The sequence below is a fragment of the Numenius arquata genome, chromosome 2, assembly GCF_964106895.1.
Source record: "Numenius arquata chromosome 2, bNumArq3.hap1.1, whole genome shotgun sequence".
NCBI lineage: Eukaryota > Metazoa > Chordata > Aves > Charadriiformes > Scolopacidae > Numenius > Numenius arquata.
Genome location: NC_133577.1, coordinates 59957449 through 59978052, shown reverse-complemented (window position 1 = coordinate 59978052; position 20604 = coordinate 59957449). Strand labels below are relative to the sequence as shown.

At 40.8% G+C, this 20604-nt stretch overlaps 1 protein-coding gene across 3 annotated transcripts in view; it reads left to right on the top strand.

The window, feature by feature from the left end:
• Positions 1-20604, top strand: part of ITPR2 (inositol 1,4,5-trisphosphate receptor type 2) — a 298404-nt gene that overhangs the window by 60396 nt on the left and 217404 nt on the right. For all 3 annotated transcript variants that reach the window (XM_074165726.1, XM_074165736.1, XM_074165717.1), the window contains exons 6-9: positions 6138-6236; positions 6728-6811; positions 7906-8052; positions 9293-9388. In XM_074165726.1, coding sequence (XP_074021827.1) covers positions 6138-6236; positions 6728-6811; positions 7906-8052; positions 9293-9388 — 426 coding nt within the window. The remainder of the gene's footprint in view (positions 1-6137; positions 6237-6727; positions 6812-7905; positions 8053-9292; positions 9389-20604) is intronic.

The following is a 20604-nucleotide window of genomic DNA, read 5'->3' as shown; positions in this document are numbered from 1 at the left end:
AATAGCCCGCAGTCCCGTTGGTACTCTGGGTGGTTCCGAAGGGTGAAAAACATGTCTGCATATGTGACTTTCCTTCCCTTCTAAGGAATAGCATTAATTGTAATATAGTATTGTAATTAAGGGTCCCGTTAAAGGGCCATTTCTCTTGATCATCTAACTTGTAAAGGGGCCAGCATTGATTACAATATTTAATTAAGGTTTTCTTGTCCACGCTGCCACCTGGTGAGCCCCCGATCTCCTTCCAGTGTGCTAAAATACACCCTAGGGGACTCTTTTTCAGTATCTCGCCCCCTTGTTTATTGCCCATTTTATGTCCTCCTTACCCCCTTGGTTACGAGGTGACCCTGATCTCCGTGTGTCACCTGGGTGTTATTCTTGTTTCCCTCCCGGGAAACGGTACAGCTATATCCCTGTCGCTACCTTTATCTCCAGGGGTAGGCTATGTCTCCACAGATTACTTGTTTCAACTCTCCCGCCCGCTTGATTTTTCCACTCAGTCCAGCTACCACACTGTGGACACCAAAAATCGTCCTCCTGATCTACCCAAACCTCCGTATTACAAGCAAAGCACTTTAAGATAAAAATAGGATCACAAACGTTATCCGAATGTCCAAGACACTGCCACTTAATATTCTCAATATTAGGTTCACACAATGTTTCTTTACAGTCTGTCATACGCTTCGTTCGTCTCTGGCCGCTCTCCTCGTGGAAAACACGGAACTGCGGATCGGAACTCCGCACTCGCTCCGCAGCAGTGCCGCATCTCAATCACTCATTTCACTCATACAATAATTTCCACCTTATATTAGACAATAACATGGTAGTGGTACCTTATGACAAATACAACAAGTAACCAACAGTATTACAATTCCACATACTAACACAAAACCCAAAACCGAGGGATCCCACACCAACCATTAGCCCAAGCTTGAGCATACCCCAGGGCGAGTACGCCGACTCTTTACCACGCGTAGGACGTCTCCTCACGACTTACAGGTCCCCCCCTTAAGAAACCCTAAACATACCTGGTCCGCAACAGATGGTCCTTGTCTGTCCCTGCGGTGATCTGGATGAGTGGGGGAGTCCTCCCGAGAAATCTCGGGGGCGCCCAGAGGAGTCCCGTCCTCAGCAGGTCCCGCAGCCGGACAGAGGGGGTCCCATCTGGGGTGCCAAATTGACACGCGGAAACAAACCTTACAACTCGCAGAGAGTTATAAAGCAGGTATGTTTATTGCGGCGCCGGGTGCAAGGGGGATCGCTCCTCCAAACTTGCACACCGGTTTGTAAAACAAGCGTCTATTTATGATGAAAAGCATACATATTCATTAATGTGGGCTGGGTTATTATAATTGATTCTAAGAAAAGGCGTTACTATTCTAATTATTTCTAGGAACTCATTATCATAAGTCTCCTCCCCTTGCCGCGTGCGTACTGTCGCCTGGTGGTCGTGGGCCGGGGTCTTCTGGAGGAAGGCTCGCAGTCTTCTTCACCGTGTACTTTTACCTTTGGCTTAGAATGCTGGGCTGGCTGGACCCCAAACCGTGAAACTGGTCCCGACCAGATGGACACTTTACCCAGACAGTTAGGTTCCTCCTTAGCATGCAGGCTGTTCCCGCTATCTTATACACAAGGCCATTTCTTTATCTTGGAATGCTGGGCTCCTGGGCTCCGAGCTCTGTTCTTTGCCAGGCTGTACTAAATCCACACTAACAACCTTTAACCATTCATTCTCTGAATCAGTTCCCAGATTGTGATCTGCAAAACCACCGTGAGCCCTTACAGCTAAGAGCAGCAGAGAATGATCTTAAGCCTTATAACTCATCCTCAGTACTATAGAGTTTTTGATTCAATTTTACACTATTGTGGGTACGTAAAAGTTTGGAAGCAGTTTTGTTGGTCTGCGAAGTTTGCAGATCATCGCAGTGATCGCTGTAACATCCCACTTTGCAGACATCTCCTATTTTGTTCCCTGTGGGGCTGTGTTTGACAGGGTATAAGGGCTGTGTGGGGAAACTGTCAGGTTTACTCCTAACTTAATGGCCACCTTTGGAACCTACCTGCTGCTCATTTTTGGTCACCAGGTGTTGCCTTTCAGAGCTGGGAGCTTGCCATTATATTTTACAGAGTGAATTCTCGAGACCCATTTTTTTTTTTAAATCTCCTTTCTACCAGGCCGAAGCAGATCTGATAATTTTCTTTGCAAACTTCCGGTGCTAAACGTTAGTCCTTTGGTAGCTTTCTTGTGACCGCTCTGCTGCATTTCCACCCCTTCAACAATTACAGCAACTAGGTGGCTGTTGTAAGGGGGACGGAGGTAGCAAATGATGGGGGAAATCCTTCATTTGTGTCTCACAGGCGGAGAAGGGTTCCAGCCTCGTACTCATTCCTTTCCTCTCAGTTACTCCCAGATATGTGCCCATTAAAAGGCTAGTTTCTGGGGGACTCATCTACAAAGCACCTAATACCACGTAAGCTGGGGTCACTTTACCACTAGGTTAGATTTTAAAGGATTTTTTTATTTTTTTTCCCCATACTTCTTCTGACCTCTCAGTGCATGGACTTAGCTTGGTATATCAGACCCCTATTCTGTTGGGAAACTTTGGGTTTTTTATTTATTTAATTTTGGTTTCTGTGCCATAAGTAAATTCCCTAAGAAACATATTTTAGAAAGTGTGTAGAATAGTAGACATGAGTATTGAATTACTGCTTGGATGACTGCGTCAGATAACCCAAACAACGTTGATCCAAATGTGCCATATAGCCTAAAAGAGAAGGCGGCGGTTTAGTCTGGGGGAAGCTGTGATATAGGAAGTCATGTGTGTGATTTTTCTGATAAGTCATCACAGTTGTTTAGTCTTGTGAAATATTTTTAAAATTATTTTTCTGAAGGAGGGTTGGCTTAGCTTCATTAGCAACTGATTAGATATGCAAGTCAATGAAAGTAATGAAAAAACATGGCTGAAAATTTACAGTAATTAGCATAACTGCAGTATTTTATGCAGACTTTATTAAGCATGTACCAGCTCTCCTTCAATGGGAGATGTGACTGATTAAGGCTAGAGTTGGTTCCAGTTCAAACGAATAGCAAAACGTATGCTGATAGCAGGATTAGCTCTGTGTGGATTGCATTTTCAGTTGTCTGCCATTTTAGTGCTTTGAAGCTTGATCTTGCAGCATGCTGAGAGAGGTGGTCCCGGACTTGGGGAATGCCCAGCCGTCTGTGGGCACGTTCTGTTAATCCTCCCCACCTTAGAAATGTGTCAGCAGTTCCACTGGCAGATGTAGTTATAACATAAAAGCAATAGAGATGCAGAGCCTTCAGTGTGCCCGGTAAGCTACTTGGATTGTTAGTCTGAACTGAAATAACTTCTGAAAGTGAACTGAAATCCATCTTGAGAGCTAATATAACCTTTTGTAACTGCCAGTCTTTGTGATATACCACATCTCTACTAGAGTATTTGCTCCTACTTCTTGATTGCGGTGTAGATGTAGCTGTGAGGTGGCCTTACTGAGTTTACATGAATGATGGAATTGCTCTTGGAGATGTCAGCACTTGTCCCCCACCCAGAAGACAAAACACAGTCAGCTTTATCTGTGTCTCTTCCCACTCTCAATGTATCTTCTTCACCAAGACACGGGCAAGTAGGGTTGCGTAAATTTAGAAATTACCTTGTACGGGAGGAACTCCATTGCATCCAAGACTGAAGGGCCTTGTAGGTTTATCTTGAATTCAAAAGCTGAATTCTCATCAGCTTCCCAATGAATTTAATCATTCTTTGGAAGTTTCTTATCTAGACCAGAAAGAGTTTTGTCAAAGGAATCAGGAATGAAATCCTCAAAACTTTGAGTCTGATGCAACTTTAACAAATTCATGTTTATATGTAAGGACGAAGTCCCAGAGACCTATCAAACTATTACACACTTCTGGTCTACAGCATACTGTGGCTGGCTGTGCCTGAGGGTGGCTAAGGAAGAGGAGAAAGAGCTGGTGTCAATTTTAATTTGGCAGAGCAAAACCTTGGGAATACACTGCTCTGTCTTCAATAATCTCCATATAGTACAATTCTGCAGGCAGAAGTATTGGCACATGCGCATGCGAGTGCTGAGCCTCCAGTGTTTTGGGCATGCTGAGGCATTATTTGGAGACAGAAATCAACTAGGTAGGGGATGGGAGGAACTCAGAAGAGCAGACTTGCAGCTTGCCTAAGGTAGCCATGTATAAAAGAACAGGATTCCCTGTTCGCTTTGCTTTTTTCTGCATCACTGGTGAAGGGTGTATAGGAAACAAGTGCTGTGAAATTGCCTTTATCCCTTCCTTTCCAACCACCTATGGAGGTTTGAAGCAAGAAGAAAAAGAGGAAAGAAAAGAACATAGGCTATCTTGTTTCTTCTGCAGCAGCTGGCAGAGCTGCCCAGCATTGCAGGCAGGTTACTGATGTGGACTTGGAGCAGGGTAGGAGATTGAGACAGAAACCATGACCCCACATAAGAGTTCTTCCTCAGATGTTTGCTGGCAGCAGAGGAGCTGTGAACGTCTCCTTTCCTCTGGTTACTTCCGTGGTAGTCACAGGCTTCAAAGATACCTTCTCCCCACCCCTCCTTATTTTTCCCTTTTCTTCTTAAATAAGATGCTCAATGATGTGTTGTCTTACTAATTAAGTTGTTATAGTCCTGGTGTACTTGCAATGATTTTGAAGTCCTGATTCCACTTTGCAGGATGCAAGCCTGATGGGTTTTTTATTATTGAATTGTCTGGTCATAACTTCTTAAAATGGGCTGTAAGTAATGTCTGTGTGAAGCATGGCATGCAGGAATGTATTGCATAAGAATCTTTAAAAGCATCTTGTCGTTCTTTTGGTTCCATTAGTGAACTTATTCTCATAACTTGGATCAAATAGGACTTCTTTGTGTAGTCTGAGCATGATGACACTGTCTTTTGCTACTGTTTGTTTTTGCTGTGTTGGTAAAGAACAGGCAACCTTCTTTTTCACCTCTGTAATAAGTGGGCTAAATTCACCTGCACTGAAGTTACACGAGGCTGAATTGGGCTCTGCTTTTTTATAGGGAATGTGCTGATCAGTGCAGAAAATGTTTTTGTTTATTTGTGTTCCAAAAGAAAGCATGGCTTGTGCGGCATTTCATGTAGCAAAAATCACATGTAGCCACTTATCTTCCTCTGTCTGTGTGCTTAATATTGCTGAAAACAACATAAGGAAATCAAGACCCAGTGCCAACCAATGTGAATTGATTTTTTTATTATTATTATTATTTTTTTCCCCCCTCCTTGGTATGAATTGAATTCACCTCATGCATGTCTCAAGCACTTTTTAGGTCAAAGACATTTTCATGTTTTTGCCGCTTACCTATATAGGTAAAGAATTGCAAGGGCATGGGAATTTGCTTGCAGGGAGTCAGCTAGGAATTCTTCTCGTAGAGAGGAGGTTTCTCAGCTGATGTACCTGTTGCCTGTGCTGGGGTCCAAACACCGTTTAGGGAGTAACACTAGAGTGGATGGAGTGTTCGCCTCTCTGAACTTCCAGTGGTTTCTGTTCCTTTCCAGACTGCAGTCATACAACCTAAATTGCAGACCTCCTCAGCCTGTCGTGGTATTTGCCAGAAGATGGTCCACGGAGTCACTGGGGAGTCACTGGGCTAAAGAATTCTTATCACAGGCAAAGTTTTAAGCCTTTTGTGAAATGAAAGACACATTGGTGGGAGAAGGTTGGCTAACAGCCGGAGGGAAAAAGGAGTCTTGCTGTCTCACTACAGATTATTCTCTAAGCTTTCTCTGCCTTTTGGCTGGCAGTACATATGGGATAAAGAGTAGTTAATGTAACTTTTAGATAACTGAACTGCTCTTGGAATTCATAGGTTCGTATCTATTTCTTAATCTTGCATTTCTGCTGATCTGGGTAACATGCTTACTGAGAATGTGAGGATTCGTTAGGGTGAAATCTTGAACCCAAGTATTTGCAGAGGCATGGGCAAACAGAGCTGATGTGTGAATTGTCTGCAAATAAATTCACTGAGTGCCATTTCTAGAGCATGCATTTGAGTAATTTTCTAAAAAGGTAACATTACTTCATTTTATTGGATAATTGCATAGGTCTAAATTGCATTTTATTTCTGACTTCCAGGTTGTTGTGGGAGATAAAGTTGTTCTCATGCCAGTCAATGCAGGGCAGCCTCTACATGCCAGCAACATTGAGCTTCTAGATAACCCTGGCTGCAAAGAGGTGAGTTCAGTGGAGGGAGGAGGGATAACTGCTGATCTGAGATGAATTATACGTTGTTCTTCACTGGTATCCAGAACCCACCATGAGCTAGATGCCAGTATTAAACATTGTTTCCCGCTTGGCCTCAAAAAACCAAGATGAAATATACTTATTCTTGGCACAGTTCTGCCTGGTACTGAAAGATTCATGAGGTTTGCTTGAGTATCTGAAACTCTCACTGATGTAAGAGTAAGTCCTCTTCCAACAGCTCTTTAGGTCATCTTTGGTAGGCTGTCAACAGAGAGAGTAGCATTTTGCCCACTCAGTCTCTTCAGCATCATTATTGTTAACACTTTAGAGCTTCAGGACCCATGTTGGAAATTGTACAAATATGTAACTAAGCCATGTCCCCTGCCACTCTAGATGTGGTGTGGTCTTTTAGAAGAATAGAATGTCTCAAAAAGAAAATCACACCCCTTAAAACTATAGTTGTGTTTTGTTTTTTCCCATAGGTAAATGCTGTCAACTGTAACACAAGCTGGAAAATAACTTTGTTCATGAAATTCAGTAGTTATCGAGATGATGTACTGAAAGGAGTAAGTATGGGGTTTTTTTAATTGTTTTTTGAATCTAAAAAATCATGCCATATTTGACTGTAGAGACATACTACATGGTGAATAAAAGAGGAAATGAGGACTTTATGGAGCTGTGGAGGATCCCTCCCTACTGTCCTTTAACAGTCAGGATATTTTTCCTTTGTGTCTTATTGAGTGAAATTGTCTGGATTTTGCTAGCTTCCAGCCTCTTTACCCTCCCAGAGACAACTGAGGATCCATAAGAAAAGATGAAATTCAAACCCGGAATGATGAGGGCTCTGTATAGAATAGCTGTGACCCTTCAGTTTATGCCAAGATGCTAAAAGCAGGTATAACAAGCTTACAGAAGGGAGTGAGGCATGAAAGGCGACAACAGCTGTAATAAGACAATGTAGCTTTAAATGCTGGGGGTTGCACAGCTTCATCCCTCCAGATCACTCCCTGAGATCATTTACATTTTCATTTTAGAGAAATAAATTTCATTTGTCCTCACTTGTTTCTTGATAAGTCATTATCAACTGACTGTTTTTCAGTAGATATAAAGGCACCATCAGTTTTTGAGGAAGGATTTGAAAGGGAAAATAGTTTATCTGTGTAGACCCATTTGGGGACAGTGTTTCAAACCTTGGGGAGAGACAGAAGGAAGCAAAAATGATGCCAGCAGAAGAAATAGAGAGGGGGCATTGGCTTTGCTTGCAGAGTAGGAGAGATGAGATAACATGATGTTAGAAAAACATATTCATTTTCCCTAAATACTAAGAGAGATCAGAAATAAGAAATCCATTTTGTAAAGTTAGGTAGAATTGAAAATCACCTTTAGGTTGTTGCCCACTATTCATTGCAGTACTCTGAAACACGTTCTCTTTTCACAGAAGTGCATGGGTCTCCTGCAGGACTGAATTATCTCATTGGTTTCCAGACTCAGTGCCGAGACTGCATGCTCTGCACTTAGTGTCTGCTCCAGCAGTAAGAAACTAATAAATGTTTTCTTCACATCAGCTGTGTTGACATCACTGGAGCTAGTACATGTAGAGAAGATGAGTCTATCGGCTTTGCCTACCACTTAATAATGCTTCTTTTTCGTATTACTTTAGGGAGATGTTGTTAGGCTGTTTCATGCAGAGCAAGAGAAGTTTCTGACCTGTGACGAATATGAGAAGAAACAACATATTTTCCTTCGTACTACATTACGTCAGTCAGCCACTTCTGCAACAAGTTCTAAAGCACTGTGGGAAATAGAGGTATTTTTTTTTCTTTTTATAAATATTTTAGGACCCGAAGGCCAAGGTTCGGTAAAAATACTTTACCACAACATGAATCATTCATAGCTTCTTGATATCATTATACACCTCCCTGTTACTATTATTATTTTCTGTAGTGGTTTGTGTAGGATGAACGCTGAAGACATGCTTTATTGCTCTGTGTGTGTGGAGAGAGGATGTTTTCTTACTATATTTACCTGCACTAAAATGATGAAGAGTCAAATTCAGACTTGACATAAATGGTGTGATTTTATCAAAGCGAATTGAATGACACCCATGTATCCTGAGTTCGGAGTGTTTATATTTCACTTCATGTGCAATACAGAAAATTGAAATTCATAACTGACAAAAAATCTCTCAAATGTGATCGAGTCTATTCTTCTGCGACAGGGCACATCAACGTGTGTTTAAAGTTAGACCGAATAAAGGTGTTGCTGAATAGGGGTGATTTTGAGAAGATGACTAGCAGATGTATTTTTGTTTAAGTGATGAATATTGGAAACTGGTGTGTCTCAAACCCTTGCTATTGCAGTAATATAACTCCTATACCCAAAAGTTCATGCTGAACAAACTGCATTTAAAACAGAGCTCCTCACTTAGGCAAACGGTTCATTTTTGGCTGATTAAGGGCTGTGTGGAACAGAGTATATTGCACTTGTAGTTATTTGAGATTACTCCTTAAGAGAGACAGGCACTGCTAGGTTTGAAGCTAGCAAATCACCTACAGCTCAGTCAAGGTGAAAAATAAATAAGCTGGGATGCTTCAAATGATATGGGGATATTTTATCACTTGAACGAAAATTTATCAGAAGCCCCCAGTGTTGTCAAAAATAGAGCTGGTATATGTAGTGAAAGAACGTAAGAGGATTTGAGTTTACTTTTATGTAGTGCCTATGTAAGTGTAGAGCAGCTCACTTACTTTCTTGAGCTCCAGATTCACACCATGTCACTTTAAAACAAAATTTGGCTCATCATGTTTGCAGGGAGTAGATTAATGAAAACGTGGAAATAGGAGGAGTATTTCCTGGCACCAGGCAAAAAAAAAAAAAGTAAGCAATTACTGATGGTGGGCTTAGTGTGAGCACAGAATTCCTCTCTGTGGTAGACTATTTCTAATAACGTAGTTTACAAATTTTTATTTGGAATGAGTTGTAAGAAACGTTAGTGATCCAAGTATGATCTTGAGAAGCATGATTGAAATTTTTACTATTTCTTTTAGGTTGTCCATCATGACCCTTGCCGGGGAGGGGCAGGACAGTGGAATAGCTTGTTTAGATTTAAGCATTTGGCAACTGGGAACTACTTAGCTGCAGAGGTAAGAATGTCAATTAAACAAGTGGTTGTGTGCTGCCTAACCAAGTGCTATATATGTCCTGCTAATTCAGAAATCCCATAGTAGTAGGTCCATGATGTAGGTCCCTGAAAAGATCTCACGTCTGAATGGGGATGTGCGCTGCTGTGTTGTGCTGTATTGCTGTATTGAAGGGTTGCAAGGAAAATGTTCTGAACTACAGGACATTAACAGGTGAGTTCAGGACAAATATAACCTTCATTTCAACTGTGCTGTCAAATCTTGAATGTGGTGTTTGCTGTCATGGCAGCCAGGATAAACACTGCTGTTAAATATCCACCATATTTACACTGAAAATCATTGGATTCGTTTATCTCTCTGCTCTTGTTTGCGCTTGATTTTTGGAGTAGTGTTGTGATCAGTCAAATAATTTTCTTTGCTGGCTCAGGCAGCCATATACAGATTAAAGCTTTTAGAGTGGAACTGAATGCAAAGTTATCACTGAGCTTGATCAGAGAAGTCTGTGTGCAGGCACTAGAACAGATACTCTAAACTGCTCAAATTCAGGAGTTGTCATTCCTTTTTTACCCCTGCAGGCTCTAGACTTCTTGAAAAACATTTCTATGGTGCTGATTTCAGTGTGCTGATCTCTACCAGCCAGCATGTGGTCCCAGGAATCTCTGTGTTCTATAGAAACTTGGGGAAGGAGAAACTTGTCGTGAGCATTGGTGTCATGACAGTGCATTGTGATTATAGCAGGTTGCAGTGTTCTGCCGTTGCACTCTTATCTTTTGACTAAAAAAAATAATTGAATAAAGGTCTGAGGAAATCTTGCACCTCTTGGTGGAACAGAAGGTCCAGGAGGAGGAGGATCTAGCAACTTGTCTGGTTATTGTCTGGTGCTTTATGTTAAAACAAAATAGTGTTGTTACTCCGCAAAAGAGCTTTTTAAAAATATTTTTAAAAATAATATTTTTTAAAAATATTAAATAAAAAAAATATTTAAAAAATAAATATTTTTAAAAATTTAAATATTATTAAAAAATATTTTTAAAGATATTTTTAAAAATATCTTTAAAGACCCATAATTGTCTTTAAAAATTCCAGCTCTTGGCAAGCTGAAAGAGAGCAGATAATACCAAGTTTATGAAATGGGAGAGTCTTGGCTTCTTCCCTGGGTTGCAAGGAGTCGTGAACTTTTTAAGTCATACCTAATCCACATCAGAACTGATCTGTGTCCAAGTTATATCAGTAGAATGAAAAGTAGGTTTTTTTCCCCACTGATTTAGTTAAATCTGTGCAGCATTGCCTCTTTGACTAATGCTTGCAAGCACAAGTGTGAAAATTTACAACTACAACAGACAGTTATAAATCACTATACATTAGGGAATGCCCACAAAAAGACTTTCTTTAACCAAATTGAGTTACGTTTACAGCAGTGCAACTTCTGTATGCAGGCAAGTCCTTACTATTCACGGGATGCTGCTTTCATTTCTAGCTCCTGTCACAGCTGGCACTGATTTCAGAGTAAGAGCAAACAGGAGCTATCAAACCTTTACTTATTTTTAATTGTGTCAAAATCAGTGTCTAAACATAAACAGTAGACCACTGGGACAGATACTGGTATTATTTTCCATCTAAGACTGAATGCCATTTGGATCTTTTAATTGGTTTTAGCAGTAGCTCACAGTGTAAGTCAGAAACCTGATAGGCCTGAGTGGCAAAGAGCATCATCCTTTTAAATGTTTCTCATGGTATGGATTATCAGCAGCATCACACATTGCTATGACCTGATTTTGTTTAAGCTTTCATGATAAAGATATCTAGGGTGGAATAATAAGTACAAACACATAAACAAAATTCACAAATCTTTTAAGCATTCTGCTGTTGGCTAATGGTACAATTTCTGTCGCAGTTTGAGCTATTGTAAATCAGGATTAATCACTGTTTATAACCATATTTTCCTTACTTCGTCCTTTTGTAAATTAGCTTGATGCGTACCATGGAGACTTCTGCAGTGGAATCTTGCATGGGTTAACTCTCAGACAATGAGCAGGAGCGTCCTTCACCTGAGTATCTCCTTTTGCTCCTCTGCAGTTAGCCATGTACCTTGCGTGAGCAAGTGCTGTGCCTTCTCTCTTTCTCTCAGGCTTCCTCTGCCAGATGTTACCGGTCAGCCTGATTTGTGACTTTGTGGGTCTGAAACGTGTAGTGGAGGGATGGCACTGCAGCTTTTTAAAGCCAGGGGATGATCTACGGACTAAGAAAATTCAAGATACTTGCCCCAGAGAATTCAGGAATTTAAAACTAATAAACTTAAAGATGTTTCAATACTACAGTAACTAAGTTTTAAAAAAAAAAAAAAAAAGAAAGAAAAAAGTGAGGCAATAGTTGTTCAGTAAACAAAAGATTCTTATAAACTTTAGAGAATGAAATCAGGATATGTCAGTCCTACATTCCATGTTCCTAAGAATCACAGTTGTCCGGCTTTTGTTACCTTTCAAAGACTAAGATCGTCTGATGCCTTTGACTTCTGACAGTCTCAAGTAGTACCATTCCCTTTAATCCTCTTTCCACTTGGGATTACTTAGGCTAATTTTCATTAATATACTTTGAAATTCATTAAGACAAACTAATACTAGAGAACAACCTAGACCTAGACCTTCAGACTCTGGCTGAAGGTGAGCCATTCTGAAAGACACACTGCTGGAGGAGACCCAGTGGAAGACATTCGCTCATTGCCCGTAGCTGCATTGTCATTCCCCTACTACTGCGCACATCCTGGGGACCACGGTCTGATGCATCAGATGCACGTATGCTCTCACACAACTACTTGAGGCACAGAAGGGATGTGCTGAAGAAACGGTTTCATATTTGGTGCTAAGACTTGGGACATCAGAGATCTGGATAGGTGGTAATGTCTCCTACATATCTGGAGTTTGGAAACCTGAAATCACTGGCTCAGGCACTCCCAAAACATTGAAATCATAAAAAAGTGGAACCAAATAGCTGAAAAATTGGAAAGAGAAATACTCTTCTTTGGAGACAGTGGGAGTTCTGCTGTTAGTGTCAGAAGGGCTAGATTTAACCTGACAAAACTCAGCCAGATCTTCAGCAGAAGATTTAGACACTAAGCCACCAGCTAAGATCCAGGCTGCTGAGTTTTATTCTTATCTTCACAGAGTCACCAGTCTTTTAGAAAAAGTTCCGTGGAAGATTCTTTTTTTAGCCCTGGTTACAGCAAAATGACACAAGTTATTTTGAAGTTTTATATTTATAAAGAGAGGCTGTAAGGTTAGGTGACAATCGAATGCTTCAAAGTAACAAAGACTATCCCAAATTTTTTTAGAAGTCTTTTCAGTGTGTGTACCACATGTAGAATGCACCCAAATCTATCTGTCCGTTTATGGGAGTGAGCTGCAATTTAGTTGAACAGCCTTTCAAACGCTGCAGTTTGGGATCACACAGCTGTGCATTTCTCATGAACACACCTAACTTTTTCAATGTTCTAATTGCCAGGATAAAAGTCTCTATGAACTGAATATCAGCTTATCAATTGTGCTGAACCAAAGCATGCGCCTTTAATATTGTTCTCCATGTGTGTAGCAGCTCCAGTTCTGTGAATTCTAGGGTGGATAATCTGTACTGAAATTATTAAGACTTGCTGTATGAGGATGTTAAACAGAAATATATGTGCCCATGCATACATATATACCCACACAAGAAATGCAGGGTAAGTCTGTCATTTCATATTAAACTTCCCAGTTGAGGTTGATATTGCTAAAATAATCACAAAATATATATGCAAATATCACATCACATGCTGGTCTCAGATATTGCAGTAGACAAACTACAGTATATTGCTTGTGAAACATTGCGAACACGTACATAATCACAGTGCAGGATTTGTAAGGAAAAGTCTGTGATAATTCTGTTTTACTTAGTTGAATAGACTAGAGTTACTAGGTACCTTGGCTAAGATATGGCAGTAAATCCAGTGAGGTAATTGTCTTTAACACTGAATAAACTAAACTATATTAAATGAACTCGGATAATGCAGGTAAGATGGCAGCCTTAATGTTTACCTTCTGTGATTCTATAAAATTGTGGCCATAAACAAGGGTTCAAATTATTACCATGTCTTCCCCAAAGTAGTGCATAAACTACTGGTGTTGCTCCAAAAGGTAATCTGTGCCCTGAAGTTCTTCTAGATGAATGAGAGGAGTGAGAACAGGCTGGATTTCTGTTACGTCTCACTATTGAAAATACTAGCCTGCCATATAATATATACCATTATAATATGTGTTTATCCAGGTGGACAGAGCCATACTGTTCATAATAAATTTAATCCTGTTGCAGTAATCACTTGATTTGGATCATGGTGAAGGTAGCCAAGTGCATGTTCAAGTTAATATTGATGGAAAATAATCCTCTCCTGCCTTTTGAATAGCACATAGTAAAGAAGTGGAATTTGCTCCCACAAGAATAGAAACCAAAAGTGTTTAATGAGGTTTTAAGAAAGATTACATATTTGTGTGTAATAGTATCCTCAGCACTAGCTAAGATTAAAAAAAATGTAAAAGGGAAATCGGTTGTTAAACTTGAGGCTATAAACTGGGATCAACCCCTTGGAGCCCTGGAGAAACTTTCTCTGTAGTTTTATGGACTTATTTTTCTTTCACCTTCTTAAACTGCTGCAGAAAAAGGAGTACTGCATAGGATGTTTCATTAAGGCAACCGAGACCGAATATTTGAAGGCCATAATTTAGGCCTTTTGATATACAGATTTTGGAAATTGGACTACTGACAGAGATCTTTTGTGTTCAGGAAGCAAAAAAGGACCACTCCTTGCCAGTGGTATTTTTTGGGGTGACATGGAAGCAAACCTTTGCGCAAAAATTTGTTCGTCTGCTGATCGTACAGCTCATGCAGGGGAAGAGAGCGTTAGTGGAAAATACTCTGTGATTCCTTCTGCCTTTAGAAACAGCAAGGTGAATAACTGGATAAGAATGGCCTTGTTAAAGATGCTCAGGTACCTTTTGCTCAAGGATAACAGTTTGCAAACTGGAGTAGGAACCAGGAGATGGCAGCATCCACCAAGGCCATCACACATGGGCTCACATACCTAATTTGTTGGTAATGCAGGACTTCCTTACCTGGAGATAACTTCAAAATCTTCTGTTTGAGTTGTTTTTTTCCAGTCTTTTTGTTAAATGTTAGTTCAGCATTCTGAATAGTTTCTATCCATTAGGCTCAGTGATTAAAGGTTCTTGTAGAAAAATGGGCTTGCCAAGGTGACAGGGTGAACTCGGCACCATAAGCCTTATTTTTGGTTTTCGCTGTCTCATAGGAGGAGTGTGGTTTTGTTTTAAAGCTCTATAGGGGGTGAAGGATAATTTACAGCTATTCATGAAAAGATGGAAGAGATCCAGAGACTAGAGGAGGAGGAGGATGGATTACTGATTTACAGAGCCAGTCTAACCTGTTCCGCAAACTTGGATGTGGCTTTTTAAAATGACAGAGTTAGAAGCTGTCCATTTAGCAAAACCCAGGGCTAGATTTCCCAAGGTTTTTAAGAATCTTGGGAATGCAGCTAGATTTCTTGACCTGATTTGTGTTGACTTTGGTGAATGTTAGGAACAACATTTGCAGCTGTTGATTCTTTAGAAATCTGGATCTTGGAGGAAAGATTTTTACCCCAGCCAACTACGTTTGCAGTAGTGATCTGTGAGCCCAGCAGTGTTCACCTAGGCTTTTTCAGTCCTGTCTTAAGTTGACTGTGTTTGAGCCATGTTTGTATACATACCAGCTATAGGAGGAAGGGAAGTGTGAAGCCATTAACACAGCATTTATTGTTGTTTAGTCACTATAAGGACTATAAGGACTGTTATTAAAAATACAACATCTGCCGGTACTGCATTTTGATGTGTTCCAAAACAGCAAACGTGGGCACGTGGTCTTTTCTTTAGTGCATTTTTGTTGCTTATTATTTCAAGATTACTTAAGAAGCTTTTATTCAATTACATTTTTGCCTCTTTTTCTTTATTTTTGATGCTTGACGGAGGTTCAGAAGGCTTCCCTCATTTTTTTTAATTGTTGTTGGTTTTGGTTTTTTTTTGTTTTTTTTTTTTTGTCTGTGTGTGTCTTTTTTTGTTGCGTTTTTTTTTTTTTTTTTAAGGATAGACATTTCAGTAATGTCTAATTCAGTCATCCCTAGTTATTTCTGGGAGAACCACTGGAAGGCATATGAGATATTAATGTTTAGAACGTAACCCTTGAAGAGATGAGGATGATTTTCCATATAGCACACGTTGGCATGGAGCCGCTGAAGCTCATACTGAGGTTATGGCCCAGAATTCAGGTGAGACTAAAGGATCCCTTGGATATTTTTCTGTCTTTTGACTTCCTATGCAGAATAGGATATGGCTGTGTGGGACTGAGCACCAGGCGTCGGTGGGTGGTCAGGTTCTCTGCCCTTGATCACAGGAGCATCATAGGGATTTCCCAGCTGTCGCTCTCTCCTGGCCTGATGTACAGCTACAGGTTGTGGCAGCTCCAGCTTATGCCGCTGATGTGAGACCTTTCAATCAGTGGTGATTTAGGCATACCAAGGCTTGCTATTGCTTATACAGCAGCTAAAAATGCCGGCAAGACGACCTATTCTTTCTTCTTATGACGAGGGTGAGCAATGGGAACAGGAAGGTGTCAGAGCTGATTCTCATCCCAGTTTTTGACTAGCAGGTAGTTCCCCCACGCAGGGATGACTCTCCTTGCCTGCTTCACTCTGCTGATGCCACAAGGGGGGCCTGAAGCCGGCAAAAAGATTCAGCTCTCCCCGTGCTCCCTGAAAAGTTGTCCGCTCCCTGGAAACTCGTCTGATCTGCTAGGACACGGGTCACAAGCAAAACAGCAGCAAGATGCAATCCTGAAATAAAAGGCTTTTTAAAATTTGTAAACTTTCCTCAGACAGCGATTATCAGAAAGTTTGTGCTGATGCTGTGGCAGTGTTGAAGGGGGTTTATTGGGGTAGAGTTGTGGCCAGTCTTTCTCCAGCAAGTTAATAAGTTGGCAAAAGTCTTTTGAATACCACCGAAGTCTTTGAAATTGTGCAAAAGTCCTTTAGGTTTATTGAAAGCTAATCAGTGTGACATTAACAGAGAACAAAGAAAGCCTAATGAAGGTGAAAGTTTTGAGAAGTGGATTTTTTTCTTTTGTGGTGGCTTTTTTTTTTTTTAATGAAACGCCCTTGTTGATTGGGTAACGGGCCATGTGTTAACAGGCTGGTTATCAGATGAAATGGGAACTGTTTACGTATGTTGAATTAGATCCTTTTATTCTTTGTCTGTCAGGATTTCCTTCATAAATGCAGGTTTTTACCAAGTCATTAAAATGCTCATTTAGCTGAAATACTTCAATCTAATTCTAACAAGGTGTTTTAAATATCCTTTACCTAGTCAACAAAATTTGATTAAAATCAGCATGGGTGTTTCTTCAAACTGTTCTCTCTCCTTCTTAATTAAGAGTGTCCAAAAATAGCCTGTTTGGTCACTTTGCGTGCATTCCTCTGCCTAGGAAAGCAACGTTTCAGTATAAAGGTGAAATGTCCAACTGTCCACAGTACGGACTAAGATTTACAATTCAGTTGCTGGACTGTAAAGCATTTCTTACTACGTGAAGATGCAAAAATAAAACTAAAGCCAGGAAAAACGTATTAGTGAGAAGTTGTTCTGCTCAATAGCAGAACCTCAGGAGATTATGCAGTGTTAAAGTCTTAAGTATTGAAAACTTTAAGATATAACCTTGACTAGCTTTAAGCAGTAGAGATGTCATCAGTAGAGATGATAGAGTCTGGGGCTTCTGGCACTCAATCTAACAGGATACCTCTCAGGATTAGCAGGGCAGTTGCATTCTCTGAACGCCAAGTATCGGAAGTAACACACAAACACGCTTAGGTGGAAGTTGTCTTCCTCCTATGCAGACTGTACAGGAGGATGATCACGTTATGAGGGCATTAGGCAGAAATTCAGGAATGAGATTCCTTGCCCTTCCAAATAATTTCAACGAGAAATGGTTACAGACTTTGCGTATACCACAGTTTTCCACCTGTAAAAGCTGGCTTTTATTAGGTGTTTGTCACACATACTCTCTACTGAGGACCTTCTGATGCTCCTACAGTATGAATATATTGGTATATATATGCATTCCTACATCTACTCTTTTTACATGACACGATGTACAAAGGCTGAACATGAAATCTATCTAAGAGACATCAGTTTTCATACACTCAGGAGAACCACCTACAAGACTGACCCTGACCTTCAGGCTTTTGCAGATATCCTGTGCAGATCATGAGTTGGGAATTTGGCTTCTTAGAAAAGTGTGCAAGCAAATGCAAGTTCTCTTTAGACTTAAAGAATGTATTATCTTCTCTGTATTTGCAAATCTTTCTATAAATGCCAAAATAGTCAATGATTTTAGTATTTAAAAACATGATCCTGTGTCGTGCTGGTGGTGGCCTTGTCATGGCACTGACTGTCCTTGTCTGCTGCCAAGTTTGCTTCCAGGCTCTCTTCTCCCCAGTAGATTGAGTCCAAGACAAGTTGAGGTCCTAGTGAGTCTATATTGTGCAAAATTGCATTTGCAGTTACAGTGGTACTTACCTGTTGAGAGGGCCTTAGCATAAGGAAAAAGCTCATGCAGCACCTAAGTCAACGTGCACTGTTAGCCTGTGTGTATGAAACTGTAATGTCTTCCATGGTGTTGGGATGTGAAAGAAAAGTTGATGCAGTAGCCCCATTTTCTGGAGTTTAGGACATTTTGTGTAGGCTGGAGGATGTGTAGAATTGGGTCTGGGTTCATATGTATAAGCAACTGAAAAAGATGAAGCGTTTGTGGTGTCATAAATCATTGTCATTGGAGCTGTGAGAGCTGATCACTTTGGCCTTGCCCAACTGCAAAATCCCCACAATAGAGCTGGCTTTCCATGTTGCAGTGGAGCGAGGGAGGAGCACAACGACTATCAAGTGGCCAGTTCGCTGCTTCACTGGTGTGAATTCTCCTCTGCCCTTCCCTAGTAGTTAACTAGGGAATAATAACGCAGTCTGAGTTATTTGATGTAGATTGCACCTTCCTTATCACAAAGGATTCACCAAACAGCGATTGCCGCTGAGTCAGGTGGTTAGGTTGTGGGGCCTTAACATAATGGACAAGTGTTGGGATATTAAGGTGAGTCTCATGTGCGTGCCATAACATGAAATGAGTTCCAAGGTCTTTGATATTTAGTTTTCATCCATGAGGAAGCTGGACTCTCATTTTGCGATACCTTTTTCTCTCCCATCCGTGGGAAGGTGGAAAATGGCTGTACCTAAGTTTGTTGAAAAACAAGCAGCGGAGGATTAGGCTTCCTGGATTATTCTGTATTGGAAAAGAAGCTGTTGGAGATATACTCTAAAAAAAACCAAAACAACATATAATAAAGCTGTTGCAGTAATGATTTATACAATCATATTGGCTTGAACTCTGCAGTTTACAACGCATCGTGTTCGTACTGTGTATTGACTGCATGCACCTTCCAGTGGCATTTCATGGAAATATACAGTACTATATTCCAGCTACTTTTCAGTAACATGGCAACTTCAACACATCCAGTGTCATAAAAAAGCTTGAAGATGGTTGAGCTTAAATGACGCCAATTTTAGAATAGTGTTCTTACTTTCTAAACACTTGCAAAGAATTTTAGCAACAAGGGAAAAAATCGTTGATGTTGTTATTTTCAATGATTCTTTCCTGTACTGGGCACTGGTGAGGCCCCACCTCGAGGGCTGTGTCCAGTTTTGGGCCCCCTACCACAAAAAAGACATCGAGGTGCTGGAGCGGGTCCAGAGAAGAGCAACAAGGCTGGTGAGGGGTCTGGAGCACAAGTCTTATGAGGAGAGGCTGAGGGAGCTGGGGTTATTCAGCCTGGAGAAAAGGAGGCTGAGGGGAGACCTTCTCGCTCTCTACAACTCCCTGAAAGGAGGGTGTAGAGAGGCGGGGGTTGGTCTCTTCTCCCAAGTCACGGGCGACAGGACTAGAGGAAACGGCCTCAAGTTGCGCCGGGGAGGTTCAGGCTGGATACTAGGAAAATTTTTTTCACTGAAAGGGTTATCAGACGTTGGAATGGGCTGCCCAGGGAGGTGGTTGAGGCACCATCCCTGGAAGTGTTCAAAAGACAGGTTGACGTGGTGCTGAGAGACATGGTTTAGTGATGGTGTTGCATTTTGTTGTTTTGTGGGTGTTTGTTTTTGTCAGTTAGGTTGATGGTTGGACAAGATGATCTTGGAGGTCCCTTCCAACCTAGAAGATTCTGTGATTCTGTGATTCTTTTGGAGGCTTATTGAAGAACATGGAGGTGATCTTAGATGAATCAGAAAAAGCAATAGGTTTTAGAGTCTTAAGACTGTCACTGTGTCCTTAGCTTATTCTGCTGTACTTGGATATTGAAAAGGACTCACAACAGGTGTAATATGACATAAAACACTAAGTGATTTATGCCCCTCTACCTGGAGAATGTAGTATGGGATAATAGCTAATAGTCTGATTTTCAGAGATGCTCAGCACCAACAGCCTCAGCTGAACTGAAAATGGAAGTGGCAGCTGCTCAGCACAGCTAAAAATGGGGCCATGAATGCCAGCCCTAAAACTGCGTTCCATTGTGTTTACTGTTTAACGTCAGCATCTCAAAACTTTCTCTGAACGCCATCTTTTTAGTTTTATTATTTCTGTTATGGTGGGGCAAGAAAAAACACCATTAAAGGTGCACTTTATTTTTCATTTGAGCCTTCTGTCTCCCTCAGCCTCTGTCCACAAGTGAACTATTTTGGAAATCTGAGGGCATCTGTTTAGTCATTTTTAAAATAGGCAAGAAGTGGCGTGGGAGAGAGATTTTCCTAATTTCTCCTGTTGTTGCTATTTATTTTTTTTTTTTAAAGCATCATTATGTTGAAAGCAAACACTTGAAGAACAGCAGAATTCAAGGCCCAATTCATACTGGGTAGACAATTATATTCACTTGGGCCCTTCAATGAAACATCATAGATCTATTCTGTTTGAAGATCTAGTCCTCAGTGCACGTTTCTCTCTGCTGAGTCTAGTGACAAACCTGAGATGACCCATACTTTTTCACGCTTACTTAAAACCGGCAGAATCTGAAGGTAGGATTGAATTTAGCCTTTCTGTACCTGCTCCCTATCTGTGCTTAA